The following is an 18,758-nucleotide window of genomic DNA, read 5'->3' as shown; positions in this document are numbered from 1 at the left end:
AACTTATATTGTTGATTATCTACTGCTGAAATGATTGGCCTATTGTCCATTGTATTATAGCTGTACGGGTACTAGAGTCCTCTGAACAGACTCAAGTCTTGCTAAACTCGACCCGTGCCCAAGTACTCGTGGAAACCCTACACACAAACAAACAAGCACACACACACAAACAAATGAGCACAAAACTAGTCAAAGGTTAAAAAAACACGAAAACAAACTGAGGTGAAATGCAACAAGTGTCTCATTTATTAAAACAACATATTTGACCAGAATGAATCGTAATGATGTCCTCATTCCTGGACTAATTATTAAGGACTAGTGCTTTATATATAAATATAATTTTACAATAGAAATGATTTATTTACAATGTAGACTGCATGTGAAAAAGGTCTACCATACATTGTCCAATAATAAGTCCGGTGAAATTGCAAACATTGGTTAATGACTAAATAATTTAATTACAAAGATGAGTCACATATTCACAAATAATAAAATGTACAAAGAACAATGTTATACAAACACCAACATGGTGATACTTATTTTGATCACTTTCTGCACATTGCTAAACTTTACTAATGGGCTACATACTGATCAGCTATGCATTAACAAACAGTTAAATGCTACTATGTACATAAACATTTTTTTATTTTTTATCTTGATCAGTTTGGAGAAATAAAACTATTTACCATTCAATTTTACTTCCTGTGACTGGATAACAACCCTATCTGACAATTTGAAGTGTTACATCACTGCCTGAAATGTGTATTCATTTCATTGTTTTAATAAGGTACTGTTGAAGTAAAATTACTGTAGAAATTAAAATACTGTGATTTTGGAGAAAGGGTTAGCTGACCCCATACCCAGTACTCTTAATAACCAAGCCATGTGTAAATGTTCTGTAAACAACATGATATTAAATCTACGAAATTACAACTGCAGGTTATAAATCAATATAATTTAAGACAATCATGTTTAGGCGTAAAATTCTGCATTTCCGATTAATCAGAGAAGTGCGATTGTCCTTTCCCTGACATCTTTAACATTGCAATTTTTGGTACACTGCCAGGCTTTTTAAAAAACTGAGTCTGGCATATATCTGTTAATTAGGCGAGTTCTACACGGATGATGTCATCATCTGAACCTGACGATCATCCAGCACACGGTGAAGACGAAGACGCAGAAGAGAATCATGTAGAGCCAGATCTTCCAGTGACCGGCCCGGGTCAGCTTCTGGAGGCGGCCCATCGTCGTCTGGAGCAGGTTACCTGATGTGTCAAAGTCATCATCCTGAAAACAATCGATCATTAACACATACAATATTACAACATCATTAAGATGTGATCACCAAAATAACAATACCTGATATATCAAAGTCATCATCCTGAAAACAATCAATAATTAACACATACAATATTACAACATCATTAAGATGTGATCACCAAAATAACAATACCTGATGTGTCAAAGTCATCATCCTGAAAACAATCGATCATTAACATATGCAATATTACAATATCATTAAGAAATGATCTACACAATAATATTTGATGTGTCAAAGTCATCATACTAAAAACAATCAATCATTAACATATATATTATCATTACGGTATAATTAAAACATGATACAGTGAAACAAACCAGTCTAAACCAAACACTGAACTAACCAAAATTCTGTCAAAACTGGACAAGTTTTATGGTCTTGAATTCTCTAAATTCTAAATGCAACTAGGGATGGGACAGTTTGGGGGTTTTATTTTCGGTTCAGTTTTTTGTTCTTTGTCCATGGTTCGATTTATTCGCGGTTCGATTTATTCGCGGTTCGATTTATTCACAATATATTTTACTAGTAGTGCAAGTACGCCAATTATCATAAATACATTTTTATAAACTATTTTAAGAGCAAGACATTTTATTTTTCATGGTCATTTGTAAAAGAATTCTAAATATAAAATTATATCTTGACTAGAAAACAAAAATTGCATTTTTACTATGCCATGTTAGCGTTTTGGGTCTGGGATACTTGGGCAATGAGTTCAGAGAATTGGCAAAATAATTTGGGGGCGAGAATGCTAGGGATAGTCTGTCTGGTATTTTTTTTTTTTTAATTCAGTTGTCTTTAAATGTATTCTGGAGTACATAATATATGGGTGTGACTGAATGAATGAATGAATGTTTAACGACACCCCAGTACGAAAAACACATCAGCCATTGGGTGTCAAACTATGGTAATGCAAATAAATAAAGTGATGATCAACATCAATATAAAAATTCAAGACTGAAACAAAAACACAAATATCACAGAATTTTTACGGATACTGAATTTTACTCAAATTTTGTGCTGTATTGGCCATTCTCAAAGAGAATGTTACACCCCTGCAACACGGTGAGGTTACAGCACATGCAGGGGGGGGGGGGGGGGTTGTGATTGTGTCATGTACACATTATAGAAGTCTAAAAGAAAGATATATGTCAAGTCATATTTCTGTAATGTTTATTATTACTTTGATGATGTTAAATCTTTGATGAGAAGTACATATATATATATTTTTAAAGTATGGATTACTCAATATATGCACAAATACATAATATATAGGCCTACTGATGATTATTTAACTCAACAGAAGTTACATAAAAAGCTATCACCGATTTAAAAAAAGAATAAGCCAGCACAAGTACATGCACATAATATATAATATCTGATAAATAGTGAATTATTTATAATGAGTTATTATTTTAAATTTATATTTTGCTTGTACTGAAAGTGAAAAAAAAAAAAAGATTTATGTAAAAAAAGAAAAAAAAGAAAGACAAGTGCAAAGTAGTTTGCATACATTGTAGTTCAGGAACTGCAGACGATTTCGTACCAATAAAAACTTACGGAAATTAGCGATGTTGAATCATTTTAAATTAATATGACGAAAATTGGGCGCCAATTTATAATTCTTGAAGTTAACACGTCTTTACTTTTTTCAATTTTGACAACTGGGACGAAACATGCTTAAAATGTTTATTCCACGGTGGATTAATCACTGAGGTCAGTCCCTATTTTAGGATGTTACAATGTTTACAGTCCTGGCAAGAAATTTGCGGATTCTGTGCAGGATCTGAATGGCACCTATCGCCCATGAAAACATGTCCAGTTTAAGGAAATCAAATGCCATGATTGGCAGAAATACTTTATGGGTCATTGGGATTACCAGCAATGTGCGGAAACTTTTATACATGTACAATTTTTAAAAAAACAACGAAATGAACCGTGGTTCGCAAATTGGGAAACGGTGCACCGAACCGTGGGCTTATAACTGCAGTTTTCGGTAAGATCGAATAATCGCCCCATCCCTAAGCGCAACCCTCTAAGCACCGGATTCTGTCTAAATTGGTGTGATCTGGTTTAGACGGGTTTCAATGTAGTCCTATATCATTAAGACATGATCACCACAATAGATATCATTAAAAAAAACTTGCTACGATCAGGCCATAATATTATTAAGATATGTTCATCACAATATCATTAAGACATGATCACCACAATGTAAATTATTAATGGAAACACTAGTAGCAAGAGATCTTTTATATGCACCATTCCACAGACAGGATTAGCACAGTCTTTGATATACCAGTCGTGGTGCACTGGCTGGAACAAAAAATAGCTCAATGGGCCCACCGGTGGGGATCGATCCTAGACCGATCACACATCAGGCGTGCATTTTAAAACAATATATATCATTTAGACATGCTCAAATAACAGTTCCAAAACATAATTTTAGACAATACCTCTGACCCCATAATTAATTATCTTAACATTGTTATGAATTTCATCCCAGCCTAAATCATTGTGTTATAGTTAAACATGCATAACTTTAAAATATCAAATAGTTATCCTTTACATAATAATTTCTAAAAGCCACTGCCAACATCACATTTTAAATTACTTACCATTCCTGTTAACAATTGATTTTGAGCTCGTACTTCTGTGCCAATATCTATAGTGAGCTGAAACAGTATTTAAACATTATAAGAGTTATGGCATAATAAACTAGATATATTAACGTAAGTATCTTTCCTTAAAATTTGTTTGAGATACCTAACATACATTAGGTTTTTAATAAATTTATACAAAACAACAACATTTAAAGTTTTGTCCAAAGGTTACAGCCACACTTTGCATTCCAGGGTGAGCAAAATATTTCGCCAAATTGTCTTAAAACTTAAAAAATTGCAGAAATCGACATTTATTTTCTGGAAAATGTCAATTAGTACATAAAATTATTTCGCCAAATTAAAATAAAATTTGCCAATTGTTTTCAAAATTCACAATTGGTGAATTTGGAGAGTGCCAGAGCTATCTGTGCATTCCATAAAAGAATTGTTATATTTAACAAGTGAAATGAAGCACAAAATGTGTTGTATAACACTTGAAGCACAAAATGTGTTGTATAACACTTGAAGGTCAAAATAGTTTGTATAACACTAAAAGCTACAATCTTTACTGTATTTAAAAAACCCATCTAACAAAATTTCTGAGGGAAATTCTGATTTTTAATATTTATGTATAATGCATGTAAAGAGTCTACTTTTGCTTTTTCAAATAATTCTCCCCTCATTTCTTTTCGATGTTAAATTTCTCAAATACTTATGAATCTTGATGACAAACTGCTTGGTGAAAAACCTTGTTTCGGTGAAATGTTATATGTCTTTGGCAGTTACAAAGTAATTAAATTATTAAGTAGTTCTGTCTTTAAAATGACAGACATTTTTAAACTGCATAACTGACAATATTTGTTGTTATTAAAAGCATATGTTACCACTATAATTTATTTTTGTATTTTGCATTAATTAGTCAAAGATATTCAAGAGACAGTCCTGAGTATGTTGCCAATGTTAAAGATTTCCCCAAAGTTAAATATAAATGGAAACTTTTCAAAGAAAAAATGACATTAAATACATTTTGTTTTTAATATCGGTGTTTTTGTATATTTAATGTGTTTCAAGTCGTTATATTGTTTAACGTTTTGAGTGAAGTAGAGGTAGATGAAAAAACAGGAGAAAAGATTGAGGGTTCTAACAGTTGCTGAGTATTTAAGTCTGTACTGGTGTGTTGTGTTCTTTGAACCTTACAGTAAATTGCAACACAATGCCGAGAAAATAATTATCTTTGGACTAGTAAACTTTTACTGGTATTACAATTGGTTTGAGAGACTGATAAAAGATAAAATTTGTTTTGTTTAACGACAACACTACAGCACATTGATTTATTAATCATTGGCTATTGGATGTCAAACAATTATTAATTTTGACATATAATCTTAGAGGGAGAACCTGCTACATTTTTTTTATCAGTAGCAAGCAGGCTTTCTGTCAGAGGGTAAAATGGGTATGGCGCCATACCCAAATGTTTGGTAGGTTAACCTTTTAACAAAATTAATTACTGTTATCATTAATGTATGATTTTCTTGACCCTAACCCTACTCTTAACCCACTTTCTTTCTGGCGATTATCCTGCCCCCAACACCCCATTGACTGTGGTCAATTCCACAGTGCCATACAGGGGTTCAAAATTTCTCAAAAAAATTACTTGCCACAGGGCAAGAGCCAATCAGATATTCACTTGCCCCATATAGTTTTCCACTTGCCCATCTTAAAGTAACCAGCTCTGATACAGTGCTCAATAATGTAATAATCTTGAAAGTAACTGGTTTAATTGCAGTAGTATCTACTGTTTATTGTATTTTTATTTGTCTTCTCTACTTGTCTTAAACATGTTTTAAATAGTGTCCATTTGTTGATTTAAACTTTATTTGTTTGGTAGTGTCTACTTGTTCATCCAAATATAATTATTGTGTCACGGTATGTCTTAGTAACCACTTGTTGTATGGCCGCGGATTATAGTGTTGGGCTAATGAAATCTAACTTCACCGTAGACGTTCATTTTACACAAATGTAGATTTACATTTGCAAAGAACTGAAAAACATTAAGCATGTTCTGCTACAAGGTTTATTACATCTATATAACCAAAATATCTTACAACTTTTATAAGAATACAGTTCATAATATTTATGCTTCAACGAGTGAACTCGAAAATTATAAATTCATTAGTAGCACTTGCTTTACGTCCCTGTTCATTTGTAAAGAGCAGATTCTGGAACCGCATTAACATCTAATTTTAATTTTAGTATGACAATTTTAAACTGTATCCCACCTCATATACGATATTTGCAACAATTAAACATTTTGATTTCACACACAAGACATGTATACTTTATTTTCATATAAACTGTAAAGCGTATTGGATGCTATTTCCAAGTTTGAAGATCATCAAAACCATTACATGTACGAATTAAATGGAATGTTCAGTAGCAGAAATTACTGATCTCAGTCAATAGTAAAAGGGGGATAACTCTAAGTTGTTATCAAACTTTTCAACACAATTTCCATTTTGGTGTGTTATGCACTGGTAAGAGTTCCCATTGTTCCAGAATTTAGTGTTAGGTTTACCATAATTCCAGGGTTTTCCAGGATGCGTGCGAACCCTGATACAGTAATGATAAAGAGTAATTAATTTAGTCAAAAGGTTAACTTAAAAAAAAGAAGAAAAAAAATCATAACACTGATATTTACAGATTTTAGAGCCTTCACTTTTCCTGTGAGGGCCTCCTCCAGTCTTTCATTGTCCTCCTCCACCACCTGGGTTTGAGGCCGATAGCCCATTTCATTTCCTGAAATATATGACATCATAATGAGTGATTTATACTTAAGTGCATGTCATGTTACATTACATCATATTGATCCACCCATCCTGTATTTTGCCCTATGTGATCTCAGCGAAGTCAATACTGAAGTCAATACTGGTGACATCGTTATATAGCAGTGATCTACAAAGCGAGTAAAATACTCGCCATGGCGACTAAAAACATTCCCTGGCATCTAAAAAAATAAAATCACATTCGCCAGTTGGCGACTGTCCAATAATTTTACTTTAATCTGTGAAGAAAACTGGACATCGGAAAACACTGTGGACCAGTAGCAATTTATCTTCCATAAAACGTGTTTTCTAGCGGTAATTTGTTTGAAAAATAAACGTTATATAGCAGTGCTCTACAAAGCGAGTAAAATACTCGCCATGGCGACTAAAAACATTCCCTGGCATCTAAAAAATAAAATCACATTCGCCAGTTGGCGACTGTCCAATAATTTTACTTTAATCTGTAAAGAAAACTGGACATAGAAAAACACAGTGGACCAGTAGCAATTTATCTTCCATAAAACGTGTTTTTTTAGCGATAATTTGTTTGAAAAATAAAAGTTTGAGACATGTTAATCGGCCTATGAATAACGATTTTCCAGTATTCAAGAGTAAACATGGTGATGTTAAGTGGGAGGTAATACTTCGTTTTGATGTTATCTCCCTTAACTTGAACATCAAGCGTTTGGAAATAATTCGGCCCCAGTTCAGTTTTGGACTAAGTCGGTCCTGTCCCATTTAGAGCCAGGTTTTATTTATGTATTAAAATGACATTGTTGAGCCACTAGTACTGTGTCTTTACTTGTCTGTTTGAAACTCAAACATTAATTATTTTAAATGTTGATTTGTATATGTGTTATGCTGCGTCTCCTGCTTATCGTGATAACAGGTCCCTCCACGATAACGACGTCTCCAATCGTGAATGTCGTTTTAATCACATCGGAAGTCATGTTCACCAGTGGAGGATGAAAACATGTTTCTATTTTCATGACTCAACTTTAAACGGCTTTAAAGACACAACTATTTACAAAACAGTATTTATGGATTTAAAAGGCAGTATGTGACGAAAAATATATATTATTTAAAACAAAAGTAAGGTAGCTGATTGGTAACTACTAGTAACACGTTGAAGCTTGGTAGATATTATCACAATGCTTTTATTTAACTTTTAATGAGTACTAGTACTGCAATTTAAATGCATATTTTGGCAGTGCCATTAAAATAGTAATTCGCTTAAATTTGTTTAACACAATTATTGGGTATGGAATTTAATGATAGTTAATAGTCGTTCACTGTTTTAGTGGAACCGGACACAAACAATAACGTGTAATTTCTATTTAACAACTAGGAATCACCTCTTCACGAGTTCATTCGAATGCAGTCCTAATAACAATTACGGCATTAGTAATGTGCCGTAAAATGGCAGATGAATCGATTTAATTACAAGTATATATTAGCTGACTACTAAATATAAGTGGCTGGCAACTAAAATATTGTACTTTACTGGCCAGGGAAGAGTAAATTTGAACTTGCTTTGCAGAGCACTGTATAGCCCGAGTACTCTGACTGTAAGAGAGCTAGACGGACATTTGGACATAAACACGCTCTCATTACAGTCAGAGACCAACCTATGTCTTTTTTTGGCAATTCCTGACTACCAAACGGTAGGCAACGAGTCCCGCTCTAATACCACAACAATCCTATGTTTGACGTCAAATACCTTTACATCAATCATTTTCGAGTTAAGTGATACAAAAAAATCCACATATTAATCACTAATGCACTTACTACAGAAAGAAACCCGACAGCACCCACATTCAGCTACGCTTCGTGACACTCCGTCGCAACAATTGCAAAGCTCGGCGATCTATTTCGAGACTGGGCGATTCCGCCTTGTGCAGCAGTTACAGGGGTCATCTCATAAGAGGAGGCAGTACGTAGCACATACTTTTGCCGTATCCTGTCGATAACACCCCAAATGTATCCTTCAAATTCAAAATGGAGTCAATAATGTGCAATTGTTTTGGTTTAATGACGTAATGAAATCCAAATTCATCCAAAACGGCATTAGCCAACTCTTCCATGTTGTAACTTTGCTTGATATGAGACGGCCCCTGTAACTGCTGCACAAGGCGGAATCGCCCAGTGCGCGATCACGTGGTCTACGTCTCGAAATAGATCGCCGAGCTTTGCAATTGTTGCGACGGAGTGTCACGAAGCTTAGCTGAATGTGGGTGCTGTCGGGTTTCTTTCTGTAGTAAGTGTATTAGTGATTAATATGTGGATTTTTTTGTATCACTTAACTCGAAAATGATTGATGTAAAGGTATTTGACATCAAACATAGGATTGTTGTGGTATTAGAGCGGGACTCGTTGCCTACCGTTTGGTAGTCAGGAATTGCCAAAAAAAGACATAGGTTGGTCTCTGACTGTAATGAGAGCGTGTTTATGTCCAAATGTCCGTCTAGCTCTCTTACAGTCAGAGTACTCGGGCTAAGCACTGTATAGTCTTCTATCTTGTATGTGAAATCTGTGTCACTGTAATGTGGAGTTTTTTTACCATTTGTCTGAAAAACAATTTTGGGAAATCTAACGGTAATTAAAGGTAGGAGAGTAATTTATCTTAGTTGTTAACAATTTGGTTCGGACTTTAAAAAGAGTATATTAATGCCTAAAGTAAACCTAACTACATGTAAATCAAACTCTAACCCTACTAACCAAATACCTAGTGGGTAACGGTCCGATATTTTACCACAGTTAGTTATCACAAACAGAAATAAAAATAACAAAATGTGGCACAAGCAAAAACATTGGAGGATGGATCTTTAAAAGTTTTAACAATCAATTTTCTTAATTAAAATATTCACAGTATTACTATTAGTATAACAATTACGAGCGTAAAACTACGTTTACTACCTATATGAGCTCGCCTCATCCTGGAACATGTGTATTTAGATAATTAGTTTTAGAGCCAATTATTTGAGAAGAAACCCTGAATATAACCAATATGTCAAGTTGTCAAAATGAAAACAAACACGTGTGCTTTTGAACGCGACATCTACTTCCTGATGACGCGTTTTTGGGAGATAACTCATCTTAGCGGGTACAGGCTAACACGGAACCGTGCCAAAACGGAACCATTTTTGTTGGCAAAAACGGAACCTATCATGGCTAAAACAGCACCATATATAAATATATATAACTTATTTTTAATTTCAGGGTTAGAGTTCAGAGCGATGAATAAGGGTTGGGGGGGGGGGGGGTGAATTCGGAAGTCTTTCCATTTTGATGACGTAGACTGGCCACACTGTTTATGTAATGTTACTACTAATATTACGTATTAATAGATTATAACGTGATGTAAATACGTAAATTAAGAGCGCCAAGTGCATTACTACCCCATTCCCCCTCCCCTGCCCCCTCTATGTCTGAATTTCTTTTGATTTTTTTTTTACATTGTAAATGAAATCGCTGAAATCGCTTTTTTTTTTTTTTTTTTATATATATCTGACATTGATATCTGACATTATTATATTTACATTCACTCTTTGTACATACTTTGATGCCTAATATACCGACCTCGGTAGCGCTGTGGTTAAGTCATCGTCTCCAGACTGGTAGGTACTGGGTTCGGATTCCAGTCGAGACGTGATTTTTAATTCAGGTAAAGACTCCAAATCTGAATGAGTGCTCGGTCGAGACATGGGTAGGTTTAAATCACTTGCTCCGACCAGTGATCCATAACTGGTTCAACAAAGGCCATGGTTTGTGCTATCCTCCCTGTGGGAATCGCAAATGAAAGATCTCTTGCTGCCTATCATAAACGAGTTGCATATGTGGCAACAGCGGGTTTTCTCTAAAAACTGTGTCAGAATAACCATATGTTTGACGTCCAATAGCCGATAACACACTAACAACAAAGTTGACAAGATTAAAACATTTTATTTGTTTAATAGTGATGTGACACCAAATGTACTGCACATTTTAAATCAAAATGGACTGGGCCATGGACATCAGAACAGCTTGAAAGCAGCTGAATCGATGTGATTTCGCCATCTTTGAAGGCCTGCCATGCCTCAAATACATGCCTCTGACGCTGGGTTGCCATCTCCCTTATATACACAGCTCACGTTTTCTTCCAACTTCCGGTGGTCTCTTTGTTTTGACTTATTTTATTGAGAAAAATAAAAGTTCACAAGAGCTCTCCTCGGCAAGATTGGCGTCTGGCTCTTGTCAGAGGCGGCTCCCAATGGGAACGTGCTTGAACAGTTATCTGGTGGAAGCACGTAAATAAATTTACCTGACCTGAAAATTGTTTGTGCAACTATCAGAAGTGACACAAAAACATTTCTTTTTTCTTTTAATAAATAACTTTTCATTTGAGTTAAGTTGTTTTGTTGGGGTTTTTTGGTCTTATTTACTATTCTTCAAATAAAAGTCAATTATGGTGCCGTTTTAGCCATCGTAGGTTCCGTTTTAGTCATAAATTTCGGGGCCGTTTTAGCCAACGCAGGTTCCGTTTTGTCCAATTTAGTTCCGTTTTCGCTTGGTGCCGTTTTGGCACGGTTCCGTTTTAGCTATGGATGCGTTTCTCTTCGTTTGGTCTAAAACAACCAGGACAGAACAGTGGGAACATGTCCAGGAGAGGTGAAAAGAACGCACCCCAAGTCTGTGCGCACTCTGTGAAATTTGTCGTGACGTAGGCATTGTTGTGCTTCGAGCGACATCTACCGGTGACATCAGAATACTAACTTTCAAAATTATTTCAAGCAATTGGGACATGGGGATTCCCATGGTATTTATCGATATAAAACCTGCTTTTTCACTCCATTTGATAAAAAACGTGATCTAAGTGTGTTACAGGTTTGTAGATTAACCAAATTATAATTTATTTTCGCTGGATGGAACTAGGGTGTGCGGCTTTAATATAATTCACGCTGGCACTAGCGATCGACTCCGTGTTTGAAACAAGAGTTATGTCCCTTTAATCATTTTATCACGGACACTTAATATTTATGGCAGCATAAAAGGACGAATTTAAGTTGCAATCTCGGGTATACTTATATATATATAACATGGGCGTTCGATGGGTTCGACCGAACCCCCCCCCCCCCCCCCCCCGAAACGCTTTTTTTTTTTTTTATAATTTAATATATCTGACATTGATATCTGACATTATTATATTTACTCAACAGAAATATATGCCCAATATTTCTGCAATCTATTTTGGAACCCCCCTTTTCAAAATCCTATGTATTGGAACCCCCCTTTTCAAAATCCAATGTACGCCCATGTATAAATAGTAGGTTAATGATATACACCTGCTAGTGATTCGTGGAAACAATCACAAGCTTGTCAAAATGCCTTTTCGACTGCCTGGTGTGGAAAAACGATTTTGATTATGATATTACGGTTTTGTCGTAGAGCGAACACTTGTTTTTCATACTATGAAATTTATTACAAGTTATTTATTTATGAGTCAGTTGATTTGTACATTGTACACAAAATAGTGTTTTTTGTTATTTCCAAAACACATTTAATTTTCTTCTTACGTTAAACCAAACTGAAATAACTTTTTACAAAAAAAAAAAAAAAAAAATTGTTTTTGTTTATAGAATGGTGGGACGGACTATACGATGGACAGTCATCAGTGTTTACCATTTTTACTAACAAAAAATTAGTCAGTAATTTATTGGCTTCGTTCTTCCCACAGGGAACGCCTCTTTTTCATAATATGAACTTTACTATAATTTATTTATTTCTAAGCCGATTGTTTTCTAAATTGCACACACAAAAAATAGTAGGCTAATGTTTTTATTTATTTCCAAAATACTTTCTTTCTTTTTTTTCTTATGTCAAACCAAACTGAAAATATTTACAATTTTTTTTTTTTTTTTTTGGTAGAAGGATGGGACAGACTATAGAAAGATAATTGCATTGTATTAACTCAGATGATGAAATGATGTTTACTTCCTATGTAGCATATTGTAGCTCATGCCATTTTAATTTTTTTTTTTTTTTTTAAGTTCCTTAGTTGGCTCCCATTTGTAGCAAGTTATTTTGTACATTTACAAAGTTTTGGTTTTGACAGTCCGAGTCGCTCAATTTGAAGGCTGTGATCAACCAAATACCGCGCGAAACCTTACAGACGTAAAGTGATTTTCATTGGCTGATAATTAGCCAGCAGTCAATTGGTATGCACGTGTTAAACCAAGGCCGGCTCCTGTGCCCATGACAGGCGTGAGCTACAACAGCTTGTTCTGAATGTGCACGTAAAACCCTATGACCTGACCTGACCTAGTACCTGCGAGTGCTTGTTGGTAGGCCTACTGAACAGACGACAGGTTCGATATGCTGTATTACTATTAGTAGGTAACGAATACAAAGACCCTGCATAATCAACATATAATTCCATAGAGCTCTAAAATACAAACCATGATTATAAAATATTTCTATTTTCAAAAAGCGTGAGATTATTTAGTAGCGTTGCGTGAGAGCGTGATTTTTGTTACAAATGCGTGTAATTCACGCCAAATGCATGAATTGACAGGTATGCTAATCACCTCAATGAAACGAGATTGCAACTTTAAAAGGGGTGACCTTAACACTGGACATCACCCACCTTTTGGCTGATCCTAATACGAGGTGAAAGCTGGAGGGCTGAAGGAATTTTAATAACCCCAACTACCGAAAATTGTGGACAGTGGACTATGGTTGGTATATTAATGGCCGTGGTATGTGCTATCCTGTCTGTGGGATGGTGCTTATAAAATACTATGGAAACATGCAGCTGGCTTTCTATTTAAGACCATAAGTCAGAAACTACCAAATGTTTGACGTCTAGTAGCGGACGGCATGATCAATAATTCAATGCGCTCTAGTGGTGTCGTTAAACACAACTAACTTTGACTTTTAATATTGAACTTTGTTGAACATAATTAAATGTATCCGACTCATATATACGACATTATCTATAATACACTTGATAAGTTGATAACCAGATTTAAAATCAAATAATTTCATTACTAATTCTGCTGAGTGTTGGTGTTGGGTTGTGGTCAGGTAGAGTCTTTTTATTTTACAAATAGAGTACCATAAAAGTAGGCTTACTAGTACATTGAGGTAGAAATGTTCTCAATTACATAGCGCTAGAGGAAGAATAGTCTTTATGTATATATATATATATATATAATATTCCAGTAATCACATTTACCTCGCCTGACTTTCATAAAATCCTATATCATATTTTTTATTAAACGTTGTTCAACATACGCCTCGATCTATGAATAGATTTGCTGTCTACGCTAATGACTCAGCCAAAGATGACAAATCCACGAAAAACACTGGAGTAAAAATAAAATAACTTCCTTTGGAAAAGTGTGTCTATTAATACATACCCATAGACATATAACAAAAGCATCTAGGTGGAGTTGTAAAGCAGGCGTGTAACTCGAATACTTCGACCGTAGTCTGTTTTACGGGTGTGTACTCATGAATGATAGGTTAAAAAGGGGAGATAACATATTATACGTTAAACTTGCAGAGAAGAACTATGCGAGACTACAATAGGCAGCGTGTCCTATTATTCAATAATAGACCCACCTATAGATACGAATACCCGTTGTGCGTGCACACAGACTTCGCTTGATTTCTACACCGGATTTACACAATTTTCACATTTTATAATCGTAAGTGTTTAAACTTTTATTTAAAACTACACAGTTAAATATTTCAAGAGATAGAGAGAAAAGGGTGGCCGGCTGTTCACGAAATTTAATACTAAACCCGAGTTAAAAGGCTATTCCAAGCACCCCGCCCATAATTGATCTGGTACTGTTCCCACATTTTTATTTCGCCTCACTAAATATAAACGTTTACCACCCACCGGTGATTATGCCTTTAATGAAGTCATAATTTTAACGTGACTGCAAAGCTAGTTCGGTCGACACACATATCTATATATCAAGGAAGATATTAGGTAAGTTATACTATCAGTTATTAAATTTGAATTACTGGGGCTGTAAATGGCAGGAGAAATTTATGATGGGCTTTTTATATCTATACTGACGTCCAACAGAAACTTTACATACATATAATTTTAATAATTTGATAAATATTGTTCCTAATCGAAAACAACCAATTTAGAAACCACCTTACAAACACTATATGCATGTATCACGGCGTGCATTGTGACGTTTCCATGTTGATACTTTCATGTCCCACCGTACCGTTTGTTTGTTTTTATAATGCAGTTTTAAGCTTTGTAAAGTTTCTTTTGGACGTCAGTATACTCCACAGACAATAGCGAATATTTAATACCATTCTGTTTAATATGCCAGTCATAACAATTGACATGGGTAGCACTGGGTGTGAAGATATACAGTGGATCCACGAAGGGTGATCGATCCTGTGGCTTGAACTTTTTTAACATGCCCATATACCACTAAGGTTTCAGGCATGTCTATCCCGGGTCCTTTCTCTGGACAGCCAGAGACTTGACCCCGACTTGACCCGGGACAGACTAGTGTTGGCAATCGGTTGGGATTTCATCATCGATTATCGGTTATAATTGGTTGGCACCAACTGATCGACTTTCGATTACACTATCGGTTAGAATTGTATGATTTGAATCTAATTTCTTTATTTACACATGCCAACAAGCACCAACACAATTACAATTGACATTTCCTCGCACAATCCATTATGGATTTTTATAAGCGATCATCACATCAAACTGATCAATTGTCGATTTCAACTGATAAGTGAAACATCACTACTTATTACACGCATTACATACATACACGCGCGCGCGTGCATGCATACACGTAATTTAGATTAAGAATGGTAATATTGCTATAACTATCATATGTCTAACCCTATTGTTTTATTCTACCTAATTTTTCATGTGGGTAACTACACTGTTCAAAATTAGTTGGTGATATTCGAAATAAATTGTGAATAATTATTGAACGAAACAAGAAATAAATATAAAACAGAACTACTTGACACCCTCATCCCCCTAAACGCAGTCGTTCGTATAAACGTGAATCACGTGAGCTGGCACGTACTTGGTGTGCAACTCCGAAGTTAACACGTTGCATTTGCGAACATTCTGCACACACTGTGGCAGTACCCCGTCTTGTTTATACGACACATATACCAGATCTTAACCCCAGAGGCACAGTGTAGCCACTATTTGGGCATATGCAACGCGAGGAAAGACTCAGATCACTGGGTATGCTCCAGGTTGGAACAACATATGAGACTTGCACGAGTTAAGCATAATGGATAATTGTCTGTACTAGATATATGGCGAGACGATCTCTTAGATCAACAGCGAACTGTTACGATCAGTTATAATAATACTTCAAAACGAGTTATCGTCTTTGATTAGTAGTATCTGTGGCGCCGCTTAGTCTGCCTACTCGAGAGTGTCATTGGTCATACTATTGAGTATATGCTTAGTTATAACGGGTTTGACCAACAGGCCATAAATCGATGAAGTCAGCAGTAACGCTTTTGTACGCACATTGCCGTGGGCCATAAAAATGCATTTAAGGATGCGTACCACCAAACCAAAACCCACAGACGACAATCGTACCATACAGTGTGGTTATTTGGTCCTTCGCCATATGTCTGACGGCATATAACCGTAAATAAAATGTGTTGAGTGCGTCGTTAAATAAAACATTTCCTTCCTGCCTTCCCTAGATTATTACACATATATAAAGGTTTGGGATAGCATTTTACGTCCGTCTCTCTCTCTCTCTCTCTCTCTCTCTCTCTCTCTCTCTCTCTCTGTCTCTATGTGTCTCTCTCTCTCTCTCTCTCTCTCTCTCTCTCTCTGTGTGTGTGTGTGTGTGTGTGTGTGTGTGATGTTCAGTTTTCGAGTGTGTGTGTGTCTGTGTGTGTCTGTGTTTGATGGTAATTTTTCGAGTCGTTGTGTGTATTGGGGAGGGGCTATCGTGACGTATAGTCCACTATACATATTGTACGGTACTTCTGACTGCACCTTACAGTTTCTTGTCAAGAATATTCACGTCTGTAAATAGCGCTTGGATTTTGTAACAATAACTGATCGTTAACAAAAGTAACCGTTGGACTGGGTCTGCTTATTGCAGGTGATCTTAAATTAACTAACTACGGGATGTGGCACTTAAGAATCATGGATCTTGTTTAGCAAACCAAACGAGAATATTTTAAAACTTTGATGTAACGATTGTCTTGGGCTATTGAACCTTACATTGGTCGAATTGTGACATTTCACCCATACTTATGTGGATTCAGTACAAGGGTTACTGACCCTTAAGAATTTCACTGACCCTTAGTCAAGAAGGAAGGAAGGGAATGTTTTATTTAACGACGCACTCAACACATTTTATTTTACGGTTATATGGCGTCATACATATGGTTAAGGACCACACAGATATAGAGAGGAAACCCGTTGTCGCCACTTCATGGGCTACTCTTTTTGATTAGCAGCAAGGGATATTTTATATGAACCATCCCACAGACAGGATAGCACATACGACGGCCTTTGTTATACCAGTCGTGGTGCACTGGCTGGAGCGAGAAATAGCCCAATGGTCAAGATACCATGAAGAATGTTTTGGCAGCAGTTCCATTGATGTACTCCACCATGTTAATTGAAGTTAAATTTTGGGTTTTGTGTTCAGTGGCGCCCCCTCGGAGTGGTACAGTAGATGGTACTTAAGAATGCCAAGCTCCATACCTTTTGTACCCGCAGTGCTAATTAAACCTCTCTAGACTCCTGAATTAAGACCTTTTAAAAAAGGAATGTTTCAAACAGAAATACCACACGGCGATATAAGAATAGCCTGTACCTCTAAAGGCTAAATAAGCTTTAAAACCACTTGCATGTCTGGTTTGGTAATACTGTTTTATATATTCCGTTCTTATAGATGAATGTATTTTAGACAATTGTGTGTCTAAACAGTGGCGTAACGAGGTTGGGGTGGGGTGGGGGGGGGGGGGGGACACGGTACATGGCCTCCCAATCAAACCTTTTTTTTTACTGTATTAAATTTTATACAATCATACATACATACATACATACTGTGGGTTGCCCCCCCCAATGTGGGTCTCCCCCCCCCCCCCCAGTATAAAATCCTGGCTACGTCAGTGTGTCCAGGATAACGTGCACAAACATTGATGGGATAGAAAAAAGGAAATCAAGTTAAACCTGAAAATTAACTCCACACCAAGTAATGTCACCCCCATCATCACACCACCCCAGGAAAAAGACTATATATCAGAAGGATCGGTTTTAAACAAATTCATTAGTTTTTTCTAACACATACTCGATCGTATTACCGAGTCTACCACGCCAGACTCGATTCGTGCACCTGTGTATATTATACTACCTCGTGTCGCAACCACCGGATTCCCATGTATGATATTTAATAGGCCTGATTAAACCAACAGCCTGGGTGTTCATAAACAAACATTTTATTCGGTGGTATATACATTTACAAAACACTGAAATGGTAACTTAATATGTGTTTGACTACCGAAACAAAAGTATACCTGATAGTCTAGTGGCGTTTAAAGTAAACAGTTTTCACCCTAACCTTGATAATCTAGCATACTTTTAAATTTACGTGTTTTTTGTGTGTTTTTTTTCATATAAAATAAGGACAAATTGAGTGCTAAATACGGAATTTCAGCCAATGCATAACAATTGGTATATCAAAGTATATGTATGGTATGTGTTATCTTGTCTGTGGGATGGTGCATATAAAAGATCCCTTGTTACTAATAAAAACATGTTGCGGGATTCCTCTCTAAGACTATATGTCAAATTTTAACATCCAATAGCCGATGATTAATAAATCGATGTGTTCTAGCGGTGTAGTTAAACAAAACAAACTTTATCTTTTAAATATGGAATATGGTTCAGAGGTTGAGATCAGGAACACAACAGGCAGTAAATTTAAAAGTACTGATCGCAATCTGATTGAAATCAGATCTACTGGTAATAGTTATTAATCAGTG

The 18,758-nt window shown here is 35.8% G+C and overlaps 2 protein-coding genes across 3 annotated transcripts in view; one reads left to right on the top strand and one right to left on the bottom strand.

Moving 5' to 3' along the window:
• Positions 1-223: 223 nt before the first annotated feature.
• On the bottom strand, positions 224-9,816 carry LOC121380883 (BET1 homolog). The gene is made up of 4 exons (XM_041509889.1): positions 9,660-9,816; positions 6,620-6,717; positions 3,937-3,993; positions 224-1,287 (listed from the first exon to the last, which is right to left on the bottom strand). The coding sequence occupies exons 1-4, from the start codon at positions 9,676-9,678 to the stop codon at positions 1,132-1,134; spliced, it is 330 nt and encodes a 109-aa protein (XP_041365823.1). The 5' UTR covers positions 9,679-9,816; the 3' UTR covers positions 224-1,131.
• A 4,514-nt stretch (positions 9,817-14,330) lies between these two features.
• LOC121381295 (epidermal growth factor receptor kinase substrate 8-like) overlaps positions 14,331-18,758 on the top strand; it is a 135,965-nt gene continuing 131,537 nt past the window's right edge. The window contains exon 1 of one of the 2 annotated variants that reach the window (XM_041510543.1): positions 14,331-14,431. The gene's annotated coding sequence lies outside the window, so the exon portion shown is untranslated. Of the gene's footprint in view, positions 14,432-14,493; positions 14,722-18,758 lie in introns of those variants that run through there. The other variant, XM_041510544.1, reaches the window with a different exon arrangement.

This window comes from Gigantopelta aegis, chromosome 9 (assembly GCF_016097555.1).
Source record: "Gigantopelta aegis isolate Gae_Host chromosome 9, Gae_host_genome, whole genome shotgun sequence".
NCBI classification, from domain to species: Eukaryota; Metazoa; Mollusca; class Gastropoda; order Neomphalida; family Peltospiridae; genus Gigantopelta; species Gigantopelta aegis.
The sequence above is the reverse complement of the archived record's forward strand: the minus strand, read 5'-3'. Positions and strand labels throughout refer to the sequence as shown.